The sequence below is a fragment of the Urocitellus parryii genome, chromosome 2 (assembly GCF_045843805.1).
Source record: "Urocitellus parryii isolate mUroPar1 chromosome 2, mUroPar1.hap1, whole genome shotgun sequence".
NCBI classification, from domain to species: domain Eukaryota; kingdom Metazoa; phylum Chordata; class Mammalia; order Rodentia; family Sciuridae; genus Urocitellus; species Urocitellus parryii.
In genome coordinates this window covers 53,208,046-53,225,745 of record NC_135532.1, presented here as the reverse complement: position 1 = coordinate 53,225,745, position 17,700 = coordinate 53,208,046, and the positions used below count along the sequence as shown (strand labels likewise).

Genomic DNA, 17,700 nt, shown 5'->3' with positions numbered 1-17,700 from the left:
CTACCCCAATATCTGGCTGGTAGAGACCAAATTATTCAAGCTGATTCTTTTGTCTTTCTTTGTCCTCTTCATCCTTCTAATACTTGCTATTGCACTGCATATTACCTTTTAGGATCATCCTGTACTACCCTAACACTAGCTTTGCAATCAACCATTTTTAAAAAAATATTTTATTTGTTCTTTTTATTTATACATGATAGTATAATGTATTATGACATATCATACATACATGGAGTATAACTTCCCATTTTTCTGGTTTTACATGATGTGGAGTTATATTGGTTGGGTTTTCATAAAAGAACGTAGGAAAGTTATATCTGACTCATTCTATTGTCTTTCCTATTTCCAACCTCCCTCCCCTTCCCTTCATTCCCCTTTGTCTAATCCAGTGAATTTCTATTCCTGTCCTCCACTGTGCTTATGGTGAGTTAACATCTGCATATCACACAAACCATTGGGCCTTTGTTTTTTTTTTGGGGGGGGGATTGGCATATTTCACTTAGCATGATAAGTCTCTAATTCCACCTACTTACTGGCAAATGTCATAATTACATTCTTTGTGGCTGAGTAATATTTCATTGTGTATATATACCACATTTTCTTTATCCATTTATCTGTTAAAGGGTACCTAGGTTGGTTTCATAGCTTAGCTATTATGAATTGAACTGCTATAAACATTGATGTGGCTGTGTCACTGTAGTATTCTGATTTTAAATCATTTGTGTATATACTGAGCAGTGGGATAACTGTGTGCAATGGTGGTTCTTTTATAATGGTTGCACCAATTTGCAGTCCCCCAGCAATGTGTGAGTGTACCTTTTCCTCTACATCTTAGCCAACATTTATTTTTAACTAATGTTCTTGCTAATTGCTATTCTGACTGGAGTAAATGGAATCTTAGTGGAAATTGGCATTTCTCTAATTGGTAGAAATGTATTTTCATATATTTGTTGATTGATTGTATTTCTTCTTCTGTGAAGTGTCTCTTCAGTTCCTTTGCCCATTTATGGATTAGGTTGTTTGTTTTTTTGGTGTCAAGATTTTTTGAGTTCTTTATATATCCTGGAATTTAATGTTTTTTTATGAGGTGGTAGTGGCAAAGATTTTCTCCCATTCTGTAGGCTATCTCTTCATGTTCTTGATTGTTTCCTTTGCTTTGAATAAGCCTTTTAGTTTGATACCACCCCATTTATTGATTCTTGATTTTACTTCTTGTGCTTTAGGAGTCTTGTTGAGGAAGTTGGTTCCTAAGCCAATGTGATAGAGATTTGGGCCCACTTTTTCTTCTAATAGGTACGGGTCTCTGTTTTGATGCCTAGGTCCATGATCCACTTGAGTTTTGGGCAGGGTGAGAGATAGGGGTCTAATTTCATTTTGCTACATATGGATTGGAATCAGCCATTTCTCCAATGAACCCAGATTCTATTTCATGAAGATTGGTATTTAACAAATAAGATTTAGATACTGTGTCTTCTAATCTTCTAATGGTGTGCCTTCCCTTGTTGGCCCCTTTAAACTGAGTCAGGAAATTGTTTATCCAGTGAGATACATATGTATATCAGATGTATATACAGTTTTCCTTTGTTATTCGTGGGGTGAACCCCTACCCTGGATTCCAAAACTTTAATTTTTATATTTCTTGAAGAAAACCACATATTTGTCTTTGAACAACAGGATTAACTACTAGGAGCTTTATAAATTTAGTTAAAATCATACCTAGATTACTTATAATGTCTAATACAGTGTATATAATTCTGTACCTGTTTAGTTAGTATGGTTGCAGGGTTGTTTTTTTTTTTTTCCCCTCAGATATTTTTTGTGGGCTGTTCAATGAATTTAGAGATATGCAGAACCTGATAACATGGAAGACCAATTGTCTATCCATATATAGAAATCACATGGTATATGTATACACATACCTATCTACATTCACTTCTTTCTCTCTCTATACTATATATATGTGTACTATATATATATACTCTCTCTACACTATATCTTATAGTATATTCTCTCTCTGCTATACGTACATACACACACTCACCACCTCTCTCTATATCTACTGCCTCATCCTTCTCACTCTCTCTGTATATACATAATATAAAACTTAAAAACCATAGATTCATATTGGTAACTTTCAGTTAGAGTTCTAAATAACAGGGTTCATTCTATCCTTCCAGATTTTCATATTCTAACTTATTTCACTGACATCATTATTCGAAGTACAATTTGTTTCCTTTGGTTTAGATTTCATTTCATTTTAGAATTTCCTTCTATCTTTGGTTTTATTTTTTCTTTATGCATATGTGCAACATCAACATGGTTCTTTCTGAATGTCAGAAGTGTAAAAGTAGTGTATTTGGAAAGCTATTACTAGCACCCTTCTCTTTCTTCTATAGTGTTTTTTTCCTTCATCTTTCTGCTTTGTTAACCACTCACCCCCTGTAGTTGTATAATCATGAGAGTTGCTTGTTCTTTCCTAAATCTTTTTGCACAAATGAACAAATATAAGTATTTTATTTCTTTTCTAAACATATTCTTTTATATTTTTTCTAGTTGATAGTATTGCTTCAGCAGTTGAAAAATTCTTCTTAAATATATAAAATAGTGTAAATAACAGTGTCTTATTGAAGGTAATGGTCAATGCAGGACAACTGTTTCAGTGGAAGGGAGGTCAATTATGGTTAAGTATGGATAGATAATGACAGAATGTATTTTGCTGAAATTTTTATTATTTCAAGTGAAGTTTTAATTGTGTATTGTTGGATTTTTAGGTTTTTAAGTTTTTCTTTGTGGAGATATTTTAGAAACGAAAGCAGAGTAGCACATTTTCTGTATTTTTATTGTATTTCTTTGTAAAATATACTTAGTATATATTAAAAGTTTAGAATTACTATTTTTAATGTAAGCTAAAGCCAGCATCCAAAAATATAAAGAGGGTTTTTTGTATAAAACAGTGCTCATTAAATGTTTATTGAAAAGGATCTTTAATGGAATTCCTTGCTAAACTTTATTTTGTTGGTGGATATTCTTTATTGCAGAACTTTTTAACCTTGCATGTTTTTGCTATTTGTTTAAAATCATACATGGATAACAGATTTTATTGGCACTAGATATCAGTTTAGTTCATAAAAATTTCTTTTATTTTACTATGGAGTCTTTTAATAATTTTATTATTTTTAATTTTCCATATTATTGATGTGTTATAATTATGCATAGTGGTGGGATTTGTTGTTATGTAGTCATACATGTTTAGCTATGAATTTTCTCAAAACAAGTAATTCATGCTTCAGTAACAGCTTAGTGTTTCTGTTGATAAGTGACATTAGAAATGCTTGAACTCCTTTGAAAAATGCAAGGAAATTGTCTCCTTGCACTTAAACAGTAATAATCATAATAGGAATTTAGATTTTAATTATCCTCTTGGAAGCAACTGTGCTTTCCCTTGTTTGATTCTGTGCTGACTCTGCTGTTTTCTTAAAATATTCTTATGAGTGCAATCTATTTGTTTAAACGTTCTTGGCATTTTGTATCATCTTACTCTTTAGCATTTGCATAGGTAGAAGGAATTCAGGAAAGCAATACTAAAGAGAAACTGATGTAGTTACTTCACAATTACGAACTTAATAGACTCAGAGATAGAAATATACCACTATGTGAGGTATGCAAGTTTGTGCACACATTATGGGAACTTAGGCTTTGTATCCATGACCTTTTTTTCTTTTTTTGCAATTTATGAAGTAAATTCCATGGACGGTGACCTGGAATTTAATAACTAACTTTACATAAAAATTAAGATTTCAATGTATTCTTTTCTCCTAACTTTGGATGTTTTAAATCTTTAGGCTGTATATCTCTTGGGATTTCTTGTTAATAATAATAAAAAAAATGTTTGTTTTCTTTATAGGTTTAAGGGTGATTGAAATACTAGAGTATTAGCTGAAGATGCCTGGTGATATTTAGCATAGATTGCCTTGTGGGAGAAATAAGGTGGATTTAATGATTTGGATAGAACAGCAATTAAAAGTAGCAATTAAAAATATAATGTGAGTCTGATGGCTCAGATAATCTAAGCATGTTTTTGTTTTAGGCAAGTAACATGTCGAGTTATGCTATGTCACCTTTTTGCAGAGTGTGTTGATATTCTCGACTTAGTTTTTTTTACCTTTATTGTTTTCAAGGTCAGATAATCATCAAATGGTAATTTCAAGGTTGTGAAATATCATTAGATTATTTAAAAATGAAAGATCAGTTCTTCAGTACTCTCTACTGCCTGTAGGAATTACAATGTATTTTTATTTTGCCTTAGAAAACAGTGTCTTCAGTTTTTCTGCAACAAATGAGATAGAATAGTGAGGAAACATAACTGAATAATTCTTATATCATAACAGATGAAAGGCAAGCAGGAACAAAGGAATCAGGTTAAGATGGGGGTGCAATGGCTAGTATTCTGTTTATTATTTGCCTAACAAAGGAAAGAATGTTTGGCTTTAGAGAAATATAAATGTTAAAGGAAATAAGTATGTGTGAAGACATACTACCTTTTATACTTTAAGAGTACATTTAATAAGGAATATGACAAGTATAATCTGTGCACTTTTTTTCCTATCCTGCATTTGGTTTTTTAGGGTAAAATTTACTAAGGGATTAAAAAGATTTAAAATTATGTTGGATAAATATTCTTCTAATTTTTGTGATGCCAGGCAGACATCCTTATCTCACTAATGTGTTTTGATAGCACAGGGGATAAAGCTTTCTAAGAATTTTCATCTTCATGGCTAATGGACTTTGAGATTTACAGATTTGTGTGTCCTTCCCCTCGCTCCTTCTATCTCCCACTTCCTTTGAAGTTAGGTAAAATGAACACAGGAAGACCTGTGCTGAAAAGGAACATTTCTGATTCTTGTAACTATTTTCTTCCCTTGTTTTCCTTTCTTTCACATCCATATTTTGAGAGCAACATAATGAATATAATAAAAGAGTGGAAATTGCGTTGAAAACCAATTCTCTCAATTAGCAGGCCTATTTCCTATGTCGTGAATTTCAGATATTTCTTTCTAAGTAAGCATTTGTTGCAGAATATTTTTGTGTGTATGAATAACTTATTTTCTTCTTTCCTATTTTAATCCTTAGTCGGTGTACAACTTCCATTTTATCATAATTTTGTTCATTCATCAGGGCAGGCATTTTACAAAGAACTGGTGATGTAGTGATGATTTAGTTTGAAGGAGACATGCCCCAGTCAGGTTCATACTAATGGACACCACAAGGAGATGTTGGCATGTACTAATAGACCTCCTCCTACTTCCTTGAAGGTTTGGCGCTCAAGCTTATTCAGTTTCTTCCTCCTCTTCCTACTGTCATTGTCTGTGATAGCTTCACTCTCCTAGATGATCCATCCAACATTTTACTTTCTCATTTACTTGACTTTCTCACTCCCAGTGATCTTTGTTTCTCTAGCCAATCTCAGATACCACTACCTGAGAGAGTAAAATACTTCCCTCTAAATATGATGTATAGACCTCCTTTTCTGAGCACTCTACACTATTGGAAATAATAACCCATTTACTCCACAGTTATTTCTTGTCTGTCACTTCCTTATAATACCCTCTCTTCCCTTCTTATACCCACAGTCCTTCTATACAAACCATTTGCCTCTCTGTTCATATGAACTCTGTCCTTGTTTGCTCACCTCTTTTGCAGTGTGCACCTTAGTGTGGTGAGCACCTGTAGTTCTAATTATTTTTATCTAAGTTGCTTAGGCTGTCCTTGAACTTTCTATACTCCTGCCTTGGCTTGCTCAATAGCTGGGATAATAGGCTATACCACTGCACCTGCCTTTTTGCCATTTTGAATATTTTCTTTTTTAAATATCTTTTTAGTTGTAGATGGACACAATATCTTTATTTATTTACTTTTTTTTATGTGGTTCTGAGGATTGAACCCAGTGCCTCACTCATATGTGTGAGGCAGGCGCTCTACCACTGAGCCACAGCCCCAGCTTGAATACTTTTGAAATATTGGCATAGAGTTTTTTCTTTAACAAATTACTACTTTGATATTGACATGAATACAAAGTAGCCTGTCTTCCTAGTGCTAATTTGTTTTGCTCTGTTGGTTATGTTTTCTTAAGTAATATAGCAAATTAATAAAACAAGAAGGTGATTTAAAAGACACCTAATTTCGTATCATTTCAAAAAACCTGCTTTGGAACATACACATTTCCTTGTGTTGCCCTTCTATGTCTATTGTGTTATTTATATAGGTATAATTTAGGACTTAATTGATACTTTGACAGCCTCATCATTTCCCATACAGGTTATAAACATATCTCTAAATAGGCCTTTTGAGCTCAAAGTAAAAGTCCAAGTTCTTTTGGTGACTTGTAAGGTTTACAGGATCCTGCATCACAACCTGCCTGGTTGACTCATTTATATTCTTCAGCCCTTTATCCAAACACTCAAGTTGGAGACCTTTGATTTATCTCTCTGAGGATCTCATTGATTACCCTATATAAATTGTGTGCCTTATAGTATGCTCATTTCTTTTTCTTGGTTTTATTTTTCTCTATAATAGTTATTTACAGTGTACTTTAATTATTTATTGTGTACCTATTCCCATTAGAATGAAGGTTCCCCATGGGAAGAATTTTTACCTCTTGTTCACTGCTCCATTCTCAGCAATTAGAACAGTGTGTGGTATTTAGTAGTCACTTCATGTTTGCCAGATAATGAGTGAACTCTGCCTCTTCCAATCCATGTATTTCACATTGCACTAGATCTTCAAAAATTCTTCTGGGGAGGCTAAATGTAGAATGGTGCTCTACCACTGCATGACCTGGCCTTTACATCTTGTGTTATATGTTGCTGTGTCTCACTCTGGGCTGAGTTCATTCCTAATTCTTTGATTTTCTAATCTCTTATTTCCCTTTTCCTTCTGACTCGGGCTTTCCTGACCCACTCTGTCAAGGTAGGTGTTCTTACTTTGAGTCTCTTGGTTCTGTTACAGGAATTAGACTGCAGTGAAAATTATTATTTTCTTGCTGTGTTTCTCCTTTCCCATATAGTTTGGTAATCCCTGTGTCAACATTACCTAGAACTAGACTCTGAATTGAATGGTAACTAAATGAATCAAAGACTAAAGCTTTTTATGTTGCTCACAGTGCTAATTTTCATAGGGTATTTCTTCTATTGAGTTTTCATATTTATTTTGAATTATACTGAAATAGATTATTTAAATATTTTTTTATACACAATAATTATCCATGACATTTTGCATTTGAAAAATGTATTATTTTAATACATTATAATTATTGTTAACTTGCAAATAACTTAATATGTTACTATCTCTAGTGAATATCATGGATTGAATTTATAGATTTATGGGATGTCATAATGAAATTGTTCTCCCAAAATAATAGTAATCATAGCAATTGTGTGCTGCTGTTAATAGGAGAGGTGTGATTAATTTGTTATTTTGTGGATAACCTTTATGCAGAATAAGATAAATATTTTTGATTTTCAGGGAAGTCTTAAAAGCAGTCAACAGATTTCACCTCAGGAATTCATCTATGAACTCAAAATGGGGTCTGAGGATGAGAGACTTGTGACATACTTGGAGTCCCTCCGGGTGTCTTTGACCAGCAATCCTGTGAGGTAAGTCATCTATCTCAACATTTTCAGGGCATGTTTTCAAATTAAATACAAGTGAAATAATAATGTTATCTGTTTTATACTTTTCTCATGATGCTTTCAAATAAATAGCTGGTATACCTCAACAGTTTCTCCAAATAAAAATTGAATACATAGTATTTATAAGCACAAAGAAATACTCTCAGTAGTACTTTCTGTATTAATTATTGAGTAATATATAGCTCATGGAATTAATTTGTTTTCATAGATTTTTTAAAATGTGAAGATTTTCTCTTAAGAGAACAGTTATAGTCAGAAGTTGTTAGTTTAGTGTGACTGAATTTCACCCTGAATTTTGGTATTGTGTAACATACTTGCTGATTCTTGTTTGACACAGCCCCTCCCCCCAAAAAAATCACTAATTAATTTTTTTCCTTTGTTTGAAATGGTGTCTTTGTAGGGATCCATAGTTTAGTATTGCTATATTTAGCAAATAAAAATGTAGGACACACGGTAAATTTGAATTTCAGACATACTAAAAGATTTATTTATGTGAATCCCAATTTAATTTGAGTGTCTTATATTTACTTAGCAGTACTACATAGGTATTTCTACAACTTTTATACTTTTGAAGTGGGTCTAATTTTTGGTGTCTTTGAGAAATAATTGTTTAGAAAATAAAAAAAATCCATTAAATTTTGATAAACTGGGCATATTTAAAATTGCCAGATTATTAACTGATAGAAGACAGAGTTTTAAAAAAATGAAACATAGTATACCTGATGTGTATCATTCATGTTAATTTAAATGGCTGTAGGAGAGATAGCAATCTGTATAGAGGCTGTATGCTAATGCTGAATTACTTTGGTGACTGATCCAGAGCATTCTTGAAAAATCTAAGTAGAAGTTGTTATGAAATTTTCAAGCAGTTAGATAATTTCTGAGCCTCAAGGGTCTGAGGCAGATCAATCACTGCATATGAATATGTGCTGTATTTTCATGAATACATAGTCTGAAGGCTTGAATGGCATGCTATAATTGAAGGTTAATGATGTAGAAAATATATTCTAATAAGTACTTTTTTCGACATTTCCTATGTTTAGATATATTGTAAGAAAGGCCTTGACACAAGCATTTAAAACAAAAAGACCATCTCTGGGGTTTAATTAATAGGAGTATGAAGAATAAACAATCTTTATTTTAGTCTTTACTTGTCTCCGTATGATTAGAAGTAGTGCCACTCCCCTCACTACTATTACCATTCATTTTTCCCCTCTCCTTTTTGTGATGATATGATAACAAATGAAAACAATATTGAAAGATTTCATGTATACATATTAAAATGGATTGGATTATTTATTGTGATTTTTATCTAATAACAACTAGTAAATTTTGCTATATGTTCTTATTTTAAAAAATATGATATAAGCAAAATGTTGTGAAAATATTTCCCCAAGGATGGACAGTTCTAGAATATATTACTAGAAATGCACCAGGTTTTCTATGAGGTTCTTTAAAATTAAAAAATGGAAAATTGTATTGTTGGAGAATTTTTTTTCTGAAATTGTGCCCCTTAACATGTAGAGAAAAAAATGGCAAGATACTTGAGTAGTTCTTCTAGTGTTTCAGTTAGAGAAATTAAAATATTAATATATCATGCAGATTATATCCTTTTGACTTAGTGTGAGTAGAATTATCTTTGACTAAGCTTTTGAGACTTTCTTCTTGATATTTTATATATTTACCAATATTAATGTGCCTAGCTGTTTACCCTCATTAAAATTGTTCTTTATACCTTTTCCTAAATATTAGGAATATCTGTTGTAAATATTATAGGAATAAGTTTTTTAAACCTGTTTAATAATCTTTGTTTTTATTTGGTAGTTTCATCTTTTTGTAGCTATAGTAAAAAATATTGAAATTGATATCTGATATTTCATTTTGAATTTTCAGTTTGATTTTTTTCAAGTTCGTCTCCCCCAGTCTTCCTGTTTCTGCTCCTTCTCCTCTTCCTTCTTTCATTCCGATATTCTTACTTCCCTTCTGGCTTACCTTTTTTTTGCATATATTTTAAATTTAATTTCATTTTCTCTCATTTACTGATTTAGAAGACAAAATGTCCTTTCTGATCTTATAATAGCAAAGGGATTTAATATGCATATATTTAAAATGAATGAAATTAATCAATAATTTCTTCTCTTGAACCAAAGAATAATTTCATATTGATCCTTCTTCTTTGATTAATATGCTTTTTTAAAGTAACATTTTAATTGTATTTTTTTATAAAGTGGAATATTATTGAGTTACACTACAAATTTGTATGTGTACAAAGTGTACACACAATCTCATCATTTTCTGATTTCTGTACTTTTCTTCACTGATTATTTATGCTTCAAGTATATTATTACTATCTCTTAGGATCTGTTGCCTAAATTCTGTTCTTCATCTGAAATTATCTTTGTTATTACTTTTGAAGACAAGCCTTCTCTGATTTATTACATTGAAGGTTTTTAGTTATCTTTTCTTAGCACGTTGAAGGTAAAATTTTTCTCATCTTTTCATTGCTGTTTATGAGAGCTTGGCCTTTTATCTAAAACTCTTTGCAGTTAATCTGTCCTCTTTCTCTGTCTTTTTAAATGATATTTTCTGTCTTTGGTGTTTTCAAGTTTCTTTTATGTGATAGATGGTATTTCTTATTTATCCTGCTAGACATTTTATTTTATTTTGCTTCTTGAATATGATTGGTGTCTTGTGCAAATTCTGTGCTAACCGACAAGGGCACACAAATCAGTGAAAGATAGTGAAACTCTGTTCCATGACAAAACAAGAAAGGAGATTTCAATCTTGAGCCCAATGGATGGGACATATGTGACGTGCAGTAGAATTGAAATAATATCAATTTTCTTCTGCGTTCCTTTCTTCTCTCCCACCACAGTCTCTGGAGACTTAGCTCCTCCAATGCTGAGGGAAGGCTGATGAAGGTCATGTTTGCTTGAGCAGGAAATGCGCTCTTGGCTTGGAGAGTGCTCTATTTTTTTCTCTCTTGCATGCTTTCTTTTGCATTTCCCCCATAGCATTCTGATTGGTACCTGGAAAATTCTTGAATTTTAGAGTTCTCTTTCACTTTTTCATCTTTTTAATTCTCTCTGGTGCATCCTGGGCATTTTTCTCAGGACTATTTTCCCATTTACTAAAGCCCTCTTCAGGTACATGCAGTATCCTAGTGGCTCATGTGTTTTGGTTTCCTGATGTTCTTCCATGGGCTCTGTATGTGATCAGCCTGATTCATCTCATCTAATGTTAGACTGTGAAATAAATGGCTGCTTTTTAAAGAAAATATTTATTTTTTAGTTGTAGTTGGACACAATACCTTTATTTTATTTATTTTTATGTGTTGCTGAGGATCGAACCCTGGGCTTCACACGTGCTAGGCGAGCATTCTACTGCTGAGCCACAACCCCAGCCCCCAAATGGCTACTTTTAAATATGTAATTTATTCAAAAAGTTAATTCCCAGAAAATAAACTTTAAGGATTTTATTTTAAAATCCAGTAGATTTTGCAATCAGATCATTAATTTTTGTTTTGTCAGACTGGCTCTGTAATTTAGTGTAACTTTGGTGGATGGAGCTTTGAATGGGATACAAGTGTATGCTGGTTTTGCTCTATAGGTGTGTTAATTGCTTTGTACTCCCCTGTAAAACTGTTCATTTAAAGTTTTGTAGTGCGCTTGCTAAGGGTTGGTGAAAATAAATGCTTAAAATATGTAATTACATTCAGCAAAGGTGATATATTATTCTGACACAGGAATATAAATTGGATCTGGATACTATACTATATTAAAACTGACTTTCTAAATTTAAGTTATGAAATTTTGTTAGTTTTATGTGTTCAGTGATATATTCACACCTTTTACGAAGCAGAAAATTAACAAAAATATAGGAAAATTCAATAGTCCAATATAACAGAATATGTATTCTTGTAATTTCCCAAAGCACATGAATCAATCAATATAAACCATATTCCATGCCATAAAGTAAAGTTATCAAGTTTAAAAGAATTAAAATCATACTTGGTGTGTTCTTTGACCACAGAGACTCAAACTAGAAGACAGTAAGATAAAAGAAAATCTCCAATGCCTTGGAAAATAAGCATACTTCTAAAAAAATCTATGGTCATGGAAGTTTGAAGAGAAATAAATAAATTCTGAACCTAGTGAAAATATAACCTGATAGCATTAAAAACACATTAGAAATGAGGAATAGGCTTAAGTCAGTAATTGCTACTACTACCTAAGGAATCTTGGGTGGGGTTGCTGTGGTTGGAGAGCAAAATAAATGAAAAGCAAGCTTTAGAAAGGATTTACTAAAAATAAGAGCAGAGATTAATTAAATTGAAAATAGAAACAATGAAAGAAATCAATGTGACGGAGCTTGTAATTTGAAATGATTAATAAAATTAATAAATTTGTAATAACCTTGACGAAGGAGGAAAGTATAGACAAGATTTCAATGTCAAGTATTAAATGAAATACTAATCACAACAGACCCTGAATAAAAAAGAAATAATGTTTAGTGTTGTTGTGGGTGTAGTGTCAGTGTGTACGCCAAGGGTTCATGTATTGGTAGCTTGCTCCTCAGTGTGGTGATGTTGCTGGGTGGTATGAAATCTTTACTAGGTGGACCAAGTGAAAGGTTGTTGGATTACTGGGCATCATCCTCTGAAGGGGATTAGGATGTTCTTGTAGGACCCAGTTAATTCTTGGAGAGTGATTTAATATAAAAGAATGAGCCTGGTCCTTCACTCTGCCTTCCTGTCTCATCCTATGATCTCTTTTTATTGTGCTGAATATGCTCCCACCATTGAGATGCTATTATCCTTTGGATCCTGAGCAGAGACCAAACACATAGGGCTACTTGATCTTGGACTTTTAGCTTCTACCACCATGAGCTAAATAAAACTCTTTTCTTTATGTAGTATCCAGTCTCAGTATTTTATGAGAGTAACAGAAAATGGAGTAGTATAACTGAACAACAGAACACACAAATTATAATTGAGATGAAATAGACCAGTTTTTGGAAAAGCATAAATTTCAACAAGAACACAAACCTTTGAGGGTCCATGACCATTAGGAAGTTAAATTCCTAATTTGAAAATCTCCAAAAAGATCTTCAGGTATAGATGATATTATTGGAGAATTCTACCACACAGTTGAAGAAGAACCAATTCTATGCATTCATTTCCATGAAGTAGAAGAGCAGGGAGCAATTCACACTTATTTTATGAAGCTGATGTTACCAGATCATTAAACTAGAAAAGACAGTGGCTCAGAAAAATAATGGAAGAAACCCAAAATTCGACTAATCCATCATAAATGTAGACATGAAAATTCCTACATAATATACTGTGTTGACAAGCCTAGAAAAATTATATAACAAAATTCAACACCTATGGATAAAAACTCTTAGACTCATCCGTCACCATGTAAAACCAATTAATATTTAGCAGTACTAATGTTTGAGATACTTTAGTTCAGGATTGTTACGTTGATCAAAACAGAGAATGCACATCTTTTCAAATGCATATAACATAATAAGGCTCAATGAAGGCAGAGTATTATCAAGCTTAGCTAATGATCTTGCTGTATCCTGAGCAATACACACAAAAGAAGACTACAACGGGATCTGCCAGGTGCTGCTGGGTGACGCTATGGGAGTCGAGATGCTAGTTATATCATTTTTCTCTTACATGGTAAGACATTTGGGGCCAGTGGATAAGATGATGTGAATGCAGGTAAACACAGGGTTTACTGGCCACAGCTGATTGCCTATAGGATACTCATTCACATCAGTTTCTGCCAGGGCAGGCAGTATGCACCACCTCTGGCACTTAGTCCCAGATGAACTAGGACACACCTCTGGTTCTCATGGGTGACTATGAGTTGTTTTGCTGTCCTGCTGGAGGGAATGCAAGGTATCTTTAGAATCTTGGCATTCTACATTGCAACCTCTTAAATTCCCCAGCACCTGTGGGTCTCAATTCCCAAGATCCCTGTGCCCTGACCCAAGATTCTGGCACCCACTTACCTATATTCTAAAGATACTTGATGAGGCTAAGGATGAGTCTCTCACAGGAGTCTTTTAGCCCCAAACAACATATCTCAAACAATCTGAATCCACAGGAAACTTCTGCTTTTCCCCTGGCTCTGAGTCTTTCCAGAGACTATTGTTCTCTGGAAAAAGCATTAAAGCCTTTGGACAAGATCCTAAGGAGAAGGGGTGTTGTGGGGTAGATGGAAGTTTGGTGTGGATCACTGCTTTCAGCATGCTTGTCCAGTTGTGGCATGTTATTCTGTGCCCAATTGCTTTGCTTTGAAGAGAACATGTATTCTGTTAATGTTCAGAACATCAGGAAGATTCCCTGCTACTGGTCCAATCAGTGCCAAGGATTCCTTGCTCAAAATTGGCATAGTCCATGATAAGCACTGAATTCAGAAAAGGAGGTAGAGTTTTCTTGCCACTGTATTGCCAGCACATTCTGGGTATGATGGGGAGGCTAGAGATCTGGTTTCTTACAGAAAAGTGAAAGATATACATCAATGAAAATGAGGGCCAAAAGGTGATGAAATGAATTAAGATAAGATTGTCTTCCATTGGATTCCAGGCTTCAATTTCTAATAATTAGTGCTGAACGGGTTTTAAACATGACTACAAAACTCTTTTATATGCCTCCCATCAAGGTGTGAGGTTTATGTCTCCTGCCTAGAAACCTGCATAGACTGGTAACTACTTCAATAATAAAATATGATGGAAGTGATACTACGTGACCATGAAGGCTGAGTCATAACAGGCAATGACGCTTCTGCCTTGCCCTTGCACTGGAACCCTTCCACTGGAGCCACAAGCTGCCAAGTTCTATGTTCAACTATACTGAGGCTGCCACACTTGGGGGGAAACACAGCTGCATGGAGAGGACTCATCTATGCACTCTGGTTGACAGTCCTGCTGAGCTCAGTGTGTAAGACATGTGAATGAGACTCCTAATGATTCTAGTTCCCAGCTGTCAGTCTCCCTCAAGTCTTTGAGTCTTCCTAGATGAAATACCAGAGAACATGAAGTAGAGGCAAGCCATCCACCCTGTACTCTGTCCTAATTTCTGACCCAACAGAAACCATAACCATAATTCAGTTGATATTTTTCACTACTGAGTTTTGAGGCAGTTTGTTATTCAACAATAGTGTCTAAAACAGATTTTCATAATAGTGAAAGCCCCTCTCAATCCCATAGTGAAAAAGCTAATATCCTTGAGGAAAAAACACATCTGTTTATTCCAGTTTATGCCAAATATTTTTTTTAAAGGATTGATGATTACTTTATAACATAAAGGGGCAGATTTTATGCAGATCGCATTTGCAGTTTGGTTCTCTGCACAAACAAAACACATGTGAAACAATGTGTATTCACATTTTTTTCTATCATGAGAAAAACAGTGTTTTATGTACATTATTAAGATAGGTTTAATGAATGGAAGTTTTTTGACACAGATGTTTCACTAAATGAAAATAAGGTATTTATATGCTATTAGAGGGGATGGATCACACTTTCCAGCAAAAGCAATCCTCCCCATGGATGCCTCTTTCCCCCCTACTCCCAGAAGAACCAGTTCTGGGTTCCCTTCTCTCTGGGGTAATCTCTGTCTCTCTCTCATCTATTAAATAAAATTCACTTTTTCTCTTGCCTAGCTTTTCTTGGGTGTTTAATCTTGAACACCAGGGGAATGAGGACCCAATCCTGAAATTAAATACTGGTATCACAACCATACATCTAACTATTCATCCTTCCTTCCATCCATCCATGCCTCTAACTACTCATTTATCTGTCCATTCATCTATTTGTTCATCCATCCACCCACCTACCCACCCACCAATCAGCGAAAAATCATTGACCAACCTTAAGTGAAAACCTCCTAGGTGTTATGTTCTTTACTAGGCGCAGACAAACGAAATTAAATTAGATACAGTTCCTGTTCTCACTTAAGATAGTTCAGAGGTGAGGAGAAATGCTCATAGCATAGAAGTATGATTGGTGGTTGTAGTCTTTGGTGTTTTTTTTTTGGGGGGGGGTCTTGGTTTTTTGATTTTTGGCTTTCTGTTCTCATTATTTATTTATTTATTTTTAGGTAGCATCCTTAGTTGGTGTTCCTGCTTAGGATGCATGGTAAGAGTAGTAAGACTAGTGTAGGTCCCCTGGGGCCCCGCTCCTGCCATGAGAAGGCCTTCTCAGACCATTATAAGTCTTGAGGGACATTGGGCATGGGGGATTTGGTCAGGTAAAACCAGCCCACCATGTCTTCACTGAAGCAGAGGTGGAGGTGAAAGTCTTGGGAAAAGGAAAGAGGAACTCAGTGGCCTGCTGTGAAATAGATGAGTTGATGACCTTGAACCACCCAAATGTTATCCAGCTCTTTTAGGTCATTGAAACCCTTGAAAATGTCTACATCATAGTGGAGCATACAGGTAAGGGACCACTGAATCACCACATCCCACCTAGGGACATGCAGGAGGAGGAGGTACGGAGACTGTTCATGCAGATCACATCTGGCATGTGTTACTGCTACAAGATGTGCATCTTGCATTGAGATCTGAAGGCTGGGAACATTGTATTGGGTGCCAGAGGCAAGAGCAAACTCATCGACTTTGACTTAAGTACCAGGTTCAAGTCTGGAAAACATCTGAACAAGTTCTGGGGTACTCTTCAGTTCCTTGCCCTGAAAGTTGTCTGGAAGCAAGTACATGAGGACTCCCCAGTGGACAGCTGGAACCTGGGTGTCATTCTGTATTTTATGTTGACAGGGAGGTGCCCTTTTAGAGTATCCACCATTATGGAGCTGAGGAGACAGATCTTGTACCTCAAGTTGGAATTTCCAAAGCATATCTTTGTGGAAGCACAAAGACTCATCAAGTAAATCCTTAGAGGACACCATCGCAAGGCTCTCAGTAGAGGAAATATTTGAGGAGTCATAGCTGAATCAGGGTGAGGAGTATTTATCCTTTATGATGTGCCCTTTCCTAACCTGTTAGACCCCACAGTATTGACAATCAATCCTCTTTGACATGGGTTACGACCCTTACAATATGTGGATGTCTCTATACAAGTTCCATGATGCGATGGCTACGTACCTCATAGTCCAGTTCCAGATAAGCCAGGGAGCAGGCTACATGTTACAGATGAAGCCTGTTGGATGGAGGGTTGTACCTCACCCATGGCCCATGGATCCTTCCAATCTCCCTGTCCTCTCAAAGAGGAGTGCAAGTAAGCCTGCCCTTCATATGATCCCCTTGTCCTGAGGAGGCCAAATAGGGCAGAAGAGCACCAGAAGAGCCAGTGTGCCTGCCATTAGTCTTCTCTTCCTGCATCAGAAGACCCCAACTCTTAGCCCTGCCTCCCAGTATGGCTCTGTATCTGATGTGCCCCAACCCCACATTATGTTACTGCTGGGCAATTTTTCCCAAGATGACAACAGAGTACATTCCCATAGCAACAGGAAGGGCTGGAAGTGGGTGAGGCAAAGGATCACTGCCTTCTTTGGACAACTATTCTGTTGCTTGCCGTGCATGAGTGAAAATGTTGCTACAATGCAAAGAGAGCAGAACCCAGCTCAGTTTAGAAACAGGGAGGTTTCTGTATATATTTCTTAATAAATTTGTTTCTCTCAAATTAAATAGTCAATTATTGATATTCTAAAGGTTACAACAACAACAAAAAAAAGGTGGATTCAATGGGTGTGTGTGTGTGTGTGTGTGTGTGTGTGTGTGTGTGTGTTCCCCTGGACTGTCTTTGTCTCTTGATTCTAACTTGTAAATAAAGAAAATATTATTCAAGTTTTGGAAAAAAAAAAAATGATGCTCGGGGAGAGGGCAGGATCCCATCAACCATTCTTTCCTTGACCTGGGCTTCTGTGCCTCCTTCTGTTTTAGTGTGATAGACTCACTCACTTTGAGCCCTCACCTTTAGATGGGAACTTACTTGCCTTGAGTGAGTTTAGAGTACTCACTGCCTTTGACTTAGTGTGTAT

The 17,700-nt window shown here is 35.1% G+C and overlaps 1 protein-coding gene across 4 annotated transcripts in view; it reads left to right on the top strand.

Annotated features, from left to right (window-relative positions):
- Positions 1–17,700, top strand: part of Diaph3 (diaphanous related formin 3) — a 460,724-nt gene that overhangs the window by 107,676 nt on the left and 335,348 nt on the right. For all 4 annotated transcript variants that reach the window (XM_077792732.1, XM_077792731.1, XM_077792729.1 and 1 more), the window contains one exon: positions 7,522–7,652. In XM_077792732.1, the coding sequence (XP_077648858.1) occupies positions 7,522–7,652 (131 nt within the window). The remainder of the gene's footprint in view (positions 1–7,521; positions 7,653–17,700) is intronic.